The sequence below is a fragment of the Vulpes vulpes genome, chromosome 4, assembly GCF_048418805.1.
Source record: "Vulpes vulpes isolate BD-2025 chromosome 4, VulVul3, whole genome shotgun sequence".
Taxonomy (NCBI): Eukaryota; Metazoa; Chordata; class Mammalia; order Carnivora; family Canidae; genus Vulpes; species Vulpes vulpes.
Genome location: NC_132783.1, coordinates 111,740,676 through 111,749,507, shown reverse-complemented (window position 1 = coordinate 111,749,507; position 8,832 = coordinate 111,740,676). Strand labels below are relative to the sequence as shown.

The window sequence follows — 8,832 nt, the reverse complement described above, 5'->3', positions numbered from 1 at the left end:
ATTATCTTCTAATTTTTCCCCTAAGTTCTATAGTTTTACATTCCACTTAATTTTGTGATATATTTTGAGTTCTCTTTTTAATAATGTGTAAAATTAGGTCAAGATTTATTTTTTTGCTTATGGATGTCAAATTCCTCCAGCACCATATGTAGAAAAGGCACTCTTTCTTCCATTAAATCGCTTTTGCACCTTTATCAAAAATCTGTTGGGAATGTTTGTATAATCTATTTCTAGATTCTGTATTCTGTTCCACTTATCTTTGAGTCTTATCCCTCCACACATAACACAGTCTTGAGTACTGTAGCTGTGTAACAAAGTCCTGTTATTAAGTAGATTGTTCCTCCCACTTTATTCTTCTCTTTCATATATATATATATATATATATTTTTTTTTTTTTTTTTTTTTGCTATTCTAGTGCTTTCTCTTTCTCTAATTTCATCTATATCTACAAAATATTTCTCTGGGATTTTAATAGGAATTAAACCTATATATGTATTTGGAGAAAACTGAAATTTTTACCATGTGGAAACTTCCAATCCATGAACATGGTATGTCTCTCCATTTACTTGGATCTTTTATTTCTTTCCTCAACATTGTATCATTTTCAGCATATAAATTCTCTTTTAAGTTTTTAAGTATAAGTTTTCTTAGATTTACATACAAGTATTTTTTATTGTAAATGGTAGTGTATTTTTAATTTTAAAATTTTTCATGAGTTCATTAGTAATATATAGAAATGTGATTGGCTTTGTATTCTGCAAACTTGACCTCACTTTTTATTTATTATTATTTTATGTCCTTTTTATCACCTAGTTTTTAGAACACTTTTGTAGATTGCTTGGGATTTTCAACATACATAATCATGTATTCAGCAAATGAGGGCAGTTTTATTTTTCCCTTCTAATCTGTATGCCTTTTATTTTATTTTCTGCCTATTACACTGCCTAAAACCCAAGCACTCTGTTGAATAAAAGTGGTGAGAATGGACATCTTTGCCTTGTTCCTGATCCTAGGAGGACTTCACTGGTCATTGTGTAGTATTCTTTTTATATATTGCTGAATTCTATTTGCTAATATTTTGTTAGAAATTTTTATATCCATATTCATGAATGGTAATGGTCTTTTTTTTTTTAATTTACTACCTTTGGTTTTGTCCTCAGAATAACACTAGCTTCATAAAATAAATATTCTGGAGGATATTTTTACTGAGCATAGGTTTTTAGGTTTTCCATTCTTTTCTTTCAGCACTTGAAAAACATTGTGTTACTTTCTTCCATCCTCCTTAGTTTCAGATAATAAATCCACTATAAAATTGTCTTCTGTATAGTTAGACTATCATTTTCGTCTAGACGCTTTTAATATTTTTTAAGAAATATTTTAAGAAATATTTTTAAGAAATATTTTCAGAAATTTAACTGTGTTTTATATCACCGTGGATTTCTTTAGGCTTTTCATGTTTTGATCCACTCAGCTTTTTGAACCTGTAGGTTTGTATCTTCTGCCAAATTTGGATGTTGTCAGCCACTATTTCTTCTAGCATCTATTCAGCCCCACCTTTTCTCTTCTCCATCCAGGGCTCCAATAATGTGAGTATTGGACCTTTAGTTCTAGGTCCCTGAAGCACTGTTCATTTTTTTCTCCAGTCTATTTTCTCTGGGTAGTTCATATTGGATAGTTTTGATTATTCTTTCATCCTGTTCACAGATTCTTTTCTCTTTCACCTCCATTCTGCTGCTGAGCCCAATTCTAACTGGTGAAGACTCTGACTCTTGGTTTTGTCTCAGGTCATGATCTCATGGGTTGTGGAATCAAGCCCCCAGTCAAGCTCTGTACTCAGCGCAGAGTCAGCTTGAAGATCCTCTCCCTCTGCCCCTCCCCCACTTGTGCTCACATGCACTTGCTCTCTCAAATAAATAAACCTTTAAATATAAATAAATAAAACATTTCAGTGGCTTTCTACTACTCTAGTTCAGAAGTTAAAATCCTTTACATGACCTCAAAGTCTTGTGTGAACTGCCCCTGCTGCATTCTCTCACATCACTTTTACTCTGTCAGTCATGACACTGCATTCGATATTTTGAGGCACTTTGTTTCTTCCCACCATAGCACATCTTGTGTCTGAAGGACTCCATTTCATCACAACAGCCCCATGAATGACCTTACTTTGTGGCTGGCCAAACATCCTTTTCTTGTCTCTTATGTGTGTGCCAGTCTTTAAGGTTTGGGACGCTGATTAGTAATCAACCATCCACTGCTTCACTGCACTTGCAGCAGCAGAATAGCTACCATGGTGATGAATATTGCTGTCAACAATATTGACTTTATCTGATAGAGTGTATTGACTTGATGTCCCAATTGATATCTCCCTCAGGAGGAAGAGGTCTTTTGCTTTGAAATTTGTAAGTATTTATGCATGAGTCTCTTGATGAGCTGTTAAGATAGAAAAGGAAATACAGAGAAAGTGCCTGGCAGAGCACATTGTAGTGTGCAAGTCTCCACCTCCATTTTACTTTGGTGCCATTTGTGTAAATAATGGGTCTGCTCAGCTAACACTCTGCATGGTGGACAAACAGGGTTTGTATTAAAGAAGCCCTTTAGGGTATAGAAGTAGGAATGCATAGCATAAGACTAAAACAAGGATAAAAGACAAATCCATGGTCTACAGAATCATGTGATTAAGTCATCTGTATCTTTGATAATTCAGTCTCTGTCATAGTATAAATTTGGGACTGAGTCAAAGGCTTAGGAATGAGTTCCCCTTTATCTCTCTCCCATACCCCAAAACCTCTGACATTCCCAGGAGGCTTCTCCAAAGGCTGTCAGGTCTTGGAGGACATGCCACTTTCTCTCCTTCTACTTGTACCCACTGCTTCGAGAGTCAAGTCCAAGGACATCTTAATCCCCAGCATCTGTTGGTCTTTGTATATCGGAAACCACAAAGTGGGATTTCCCAGCCACTACCAAAGCAACTGAGAAGGACTTTCCCCGATACTCCCAAGCCACCACTCCTTCCAGAGTACCTTTTTTCTCACCTCCCCCACCTTTGCCACAGAGATTTGCTTTACAGAGAAAGTCCCCATGTTTTACTGGAAACTCAACTTCCATCCTAGTAGACACTATTGTCAGAAAGAATGAGCAAAAAATAGTAAGACTGGGAGGATGACCTCCAGGCTTATACAAACACACTTGATCCTCAGAATCATTTTTCTCAAATCCAACTTTTATCACCTGTTAACAGTTTAATGATTTTCATGGACTTGTGAAACTCATTTACAATTTCTTTTAAGTTGAAAAAACAATGCCATTTCTTTTTCACAATAGACATTTGTTAAATTTATAATCTCACTTCTAGTGTGGTATAATTTTTTAATTTTGGAATTTTTTCCACATGCATACATAATTATACCATTTGTACACAGCACTTTGGATTATTCTTTCTCAACAATATATCTATGCTTTTTCTATGTTCCTGAATTCTGAGTATTTATTCATTCAGAATTTTTATTTTACACTGAAAAATATCTTTCAAACTTATTTTGTTGTCTATCTCTCTTGCACATATATTAATAGGAAGACGTAAGTGAGATAAATTTGTTAAGATTCTTCTAAAGTGGCAACTTCCGCCTGGCTGATGGAATTTAAAAGCCATCCTGATTTTGGGGATGTTAAAATAAAAGATTCCATAATACGATACCATGGACACAGTCCTTTGCTTGATAGAACAATCCCCACCCTGTTGAAGTTCTCTGTGCCTTCCCAGATCATCCCTCTCAGCTTTCCACCCTAGCGATATCTACTATTCTGAATGTTGTTTTACTCTTTTGTTTTTCTCTACACTCTCAGTAAATATGTACCCCTAAACATGTTGTTTGATCTTGTTTTTTAACTGTTCTATAAGTGGAACTATATCCTATGTATTTTTCTATTGCTTATATTATTCAATATGATGTGAGATTCATCCATGCTAACATGAATGGCTGGTATTCATATTCACTGTTATCTAATATGCACTGTAGTCATATACCACAATTTATCAATCCTCCTGTTTGATGAACATTTGAGCTTTTCCAGGGTTTTGCTATCACAAATTGTTTTACTATCATTCTCCTAGTTGTCTCCTGGCAAGCGTATGTGAGAGTTTCTCCAAAGAATATACTTAGGAGGAAGAATTGTTAAGATTGGATCTTGAGTGGGCAAACCTTTTCTGTAAAGTGCCAGTGAGTAAATATTTTAGACTTTGTAGGCCATAAGGTCTCTGTTGTAACTATGCAAATCTGCCATTTTAATGAGAGAGTAGCCATAGACAATTTATAGCTGAATGGCTGTAGCTATGTTCCAATAAAATTTTGTTTACAAAACCAGTTAGTTGGCAAGATTTGGCCCTCAGGATGCCAATTCCTGATCTAGATGATAAACTTCTCATTCTGATTGTCTACGAATGTGGTTATATCCCCTTTATCTCTCAATTATCCCAAGGAGATGTGAGTCCTGTCTTCAGTCTAAGGACTGGGCTGAAAGTCTGTGTTCAGGAGCCTTTGAGAAAGAGAAAGAAGAGCATGGGAACATGGGAGTGGTGATGCTTTCCAGCCCATAGTCTATGACTTGTAGTCATGGTCTTGGGGAAACCAAAGGCAGAAAGGGGTTGAAGCAAAGCATGGCACTCATATGGACTCTGGTGGTCATGGATGGGAGGTGAAGTTGTTTGACTGGAGGCTGGGGTCTCAGGCTGTAGCTTGGCTCACATCACAGGAGCCACTGTGAGGTCATTATCAGGCTAGGGGATATAGACATTAAAACAAGATAGCATTTCTTTTGGAGTTGCATGGTTTCCTTTATTAGAGAAAGCTGGAATTGACTCTAGGGATACTTCCCTGAGGCTGGGTCTCCACTGCAGATTCCTGCCCGGTCTCCTATTTAAATGGATTTTGCTTCAAAGATTATGGTCTCCATTGATTCAGATGTCATGGTACTACAGATCTCCAGGTCTTTGCCATCCGGGGTTTTCTCTACCTTCGTCTCTATGTTGCACTTCTCTAACGACTTAGCCACGAAGTCTACCTCTCTATTGTGTGATGGGACCCCTGATTTTGAACCAGGCATGGCTCTCAAGTTCCTGAAGAAAGAGCCAATTTTACTGGATTTCTTACTTATAGCACTTGAACTATTTGCAGATTTGATCTTCCCCAATTTGTGAGCTGTCCTTGACACCTTTGCTGCAGAGCCATGGGTACCACTCTTGTGAGAGCTGTGTCCTCTGCTTCTTGCATGGCTCTGCCCCTTCTCCTTTCTGTCATCTCTTTTGTCATGGCCAGATAAGGACCGATGGGAGGATGATTTCCGGGTCGACTTATTTCCTCCTGTCCTGTGGTGACCTTCACCTGTCCTGTGGTGACTTTCACCTCTCCTGTGGTGACCTTCACCTGTCCTGTGGTGACATTCACCTGTCCTGTGGTGATGGGAACTTTTCCTGCTGGAAGTTCTGTCCTTCTTTTCTCTTCTTTCTTTTTTTCCCTTCCGGGTTTCAGCATTGGGCTGGGAGACCTTCTGGCTTCCATCCCGTTCACTCATGTAGCCTTCGCTCTGCAAGGTGGAGACAAGGGGTCCTACAACTAGGCATCCAGATCTTTCTGCAGCAGCTGTGCCAGTTGTCATGGTGCCTGCAAACACCACATTCATGCTGCTCCCTGGGGAGATACTGGCAGCCCCCGTGGTCAGGGTAGAAGCACCTACTGAGGACATGCTTGCAGCACCCAAGGCCACATTTGTACCCTCTGAGGATATATTGACAGCACCTGCGATGGCCTTGTTGGATCCGCTTTCTCCCGGACATTTGACGGTGGCTCCAGACAGGGCCGTGCTTACCTGGCCTGTGCTCGTAGATTTGGTTGCTGCTAAGCTCAGAGCACCTGATGAAGAGCTTGTTTTTGCCCCTGCCACTGCCAAGCCTGCTGTAGAGCTTGTTGCTGATCCCGCAACTGCCATGCCTGAGGCTGCCCTGTTAGCTGCTCCTTTGGCCATCCCTGCAGACCTCATAACTGCAGGTGAACTGGGCATTCCACGGTGACCATGATGGATTCCCTCTCCCCCAGCGTAAGCAGAAGAGTTGGCTCTAGATACCTCACGGGGCTTGTGAAGCCTGAACTCATCCTGATCCCCTTCTCCATGGAGCTCTGTGGTCTGTGCCAAGGGGAGGAGAAATAGATATGAAAGAGATGATAAAGTGAGACTAGAATTGTCTGCTCCTTTCTCAACCTGGAGCTGGAGCTGAGCCACTTGAAGCTTATAATTGGAAGGACCTTAGAAATGATCAAATCTATGCTCCTGCTTGATGTGAGATCCCGCCTACACCACCCCTATCAAATGGTCACTTGGTTTTTACTTAACAGTCTCAGTGCCAGGGAAAGCACTGATACAATTCCCCACCCTCCTATACTTTTCTCTCATACACGTGTTTATATCTCTGCAGGACAGATTCCTAGAAGTAGGATTGCTTGGCCAAGGGATCCACACATTTTACATTGTGGTGGCTGCTGAAATTGTGCATGTGCGACACACATGGGTTGTCCTGATCTTAGTCAGCACATGGTAGTCACAGGGATACAGAACAAAGGAGAGACTTCCAAATTGTTAACAATGTTCCACAGCTGATGAGAGTAACTGGGTTGGGATCAGTTTTCAAGAAGAGACTGGGCAATCAGGATGCCCAGATGGATGGAAGGAGTTACAACCCTAGGTATGAGACCAGAACAGCTAATACGTAAGGTCTTTCTGAAATTCAGCCTTGTGGAACAATGGTGAGAAGCACTCAGAACCTCCCCTAGTGGTGGCTCATTTAGCCCTGAGCCTATTCAAGTGGAATGCATTTCCCAGGTGCCTCAGAGAGCACCAGGGGTTCTATAGGATCAGCTCTGAGCTGCTCTCCCAAAGCACCCTGCCCCACTTCCTCCTGTCTCTGTTAATGCTTACCATTAGGCTTTTGTCATCTTCTAAGTTGGCTCCTTCCCCAGTTGGCAGGGTCGGGGTACTGCTGCTACTATCCACTGGGGGTCTCAGAAGATAGACAAGTTTTTCCCAGTAGCAGAAGAGATCTTCTCGTGCATCTGAAGAGGGACACAGCTGTAAATAGAAAGTACGGCCAGTGGCAAGCTTCAGGCGCAGCTGCTGTTTCTCACGATCGTGAATGGAGATCTTGACAAATTTTAGGGGAAGCAGCCTGGTGAGCTCTAGGATCTTTGTGGGCTTGCGACCTCTCCCCTTGTTGGTGGTCCGGGTGTGTCTGGCATGTTCTTCACAGACTTTCGTTGGTCGAGCCAGTAGCATGACATCAGGTAGCGGGAGGATGGGACTAGTGGATGCAATGCCCACGGTCACCATTCGGACACGGTTGTGTACATCAATCACCTCTCCTTTTTTGCTGATCTGGATAAAGTCACTTTCAAACATAGGTGCATATTTGAAAATGTCATACTCCCCTCCCTTGTACAGTTGTCGTTGCAGTTCCCCCATGGAGGTATTGAACACACCCATTGAACGGTAGCTGTGGGCTGTGTAATAAGGTAACAAACACTCGCTGCTCATTGTTCTCTTCATTCTTGACAGCTCCACCAGCCACAAATCGAGTCCTTGAGAGAAAGAGGGAGTGAAGGCAACTGCCCATCTCCCTGCAGGGCTCTGCCTAAATCTCCCCTCACTACTGCATTTATCCTTCACAGTCCTTTGTGACCTGTCCCCATCACACACCCCTTTGTCCCAGCCTCCAAGCAGCCACCCCCTTGGGGCAGGGTCACCAATCTCCCCCCAAACTAACCACCATCTTCCCCAGGGGACAGGCTGACACTGCCAGGGTGGAGGTGGAGGTAGGCTAGATATTCTTTTAATCAAGATGTTAGGATGCATAATTTATGTAACCATTCTGCTTTTGTAAATATCTGGGTTGCTTCTGGTGTTGTTGTTACAGTTCTCCCTATAATGACCATCTTCCTGCAAGTATATTTTGCATCTGCTAAACTATGTCCTGGGGATCAAATCCTAGAAGTGGACCATGTGCTTGCTAAGGGCAGATCCTGTTGGGATTGCTTTTCTACATATCCTCAGTGTATAGCACACTGCTGATGGGCACTCAGAAGTAGTTGCTGAGTAAATGGCCCAAAGGAACTACTGCTACCTGTTAGAACCAAAATTCCATTTGTACAGTGGTTTCCAGGGCACAGAGGCTTCTCTCACCCATTTTCTCATATAAAGGAGGTGAAATATAAAGGAGGTGAAATTTTAAAACCATAATTTTATGATGATGAGCTAAGGCTCAGGGTTACCTTGGTCAGTGTCAGAATACAGAGCTGGATTCCATCCCAGGTCTTGTGACTCAGGTCAGGACTTTTTTCTGCCTTAGGCTGCATGGCTCACCATTAGACTCTCATTCTGCACCAAATATGGAATCATTTGCAGGTAGCAATATGCGTGGGGACTTACTGGGAACCACGGAGATTCATAGAGGTCTTGAATCACCATAGGATTTCCCGCACTGGTATGCCTGCTGCTTCACTCTTGATGTCTACCTGATAACCACTGATGTTTTGTTTCTTTGAAAAGCACTTCAGAGAAGTTATGGCATCTTTCTGGAGTGGTTTTTTTTTTTTTTTTTTTTTTTTACTTTACACAGGTGATTAATCCAAATTCCCCCTCCCCCAGTTAGAAGACTACTTCTAAAATGAAAATGTGCCCCCTCAAACTCAACAATCACCATGTGAAGGTATTTCAACCCCAAAATGTTCTTTTTTAAAGCTTTATTTATTTAGTTTAAGTAGGATCCTTGTCCAGCATGGAGCCCAACAT

At 41.4% G+C, this 8,832-nt stretch overlaps 1 protein-coding gene across 1 annotated transcript; it reads right to left on the bottom strand.

Moving 5' to 3' along the window:
• Positions 1-4,914: 4,914 nt before the first annotated feature.
• Positions 4,915-7,578, bottom strand: GARIN3 (golgi associated RAB2 interactor family member 3). The gene is made up of 3 exons (XM_026010515.1): positions 6,967-7,578; positions 5,442-6,177; positions 4,915-5,378 (listed from the first exon to the last, which is right to left on the bottom strand). Exons 1-3 carry the CDS (start codon positions 7,576-7,578, stop codon positions 4,915-4,917), a joined length of 1,812 nt encoding a protein of 603 aa, XP_025866300.1.
• Between the last annotated feature and the right edge of the window lie 1,254 nt (positions 7,579-8,832).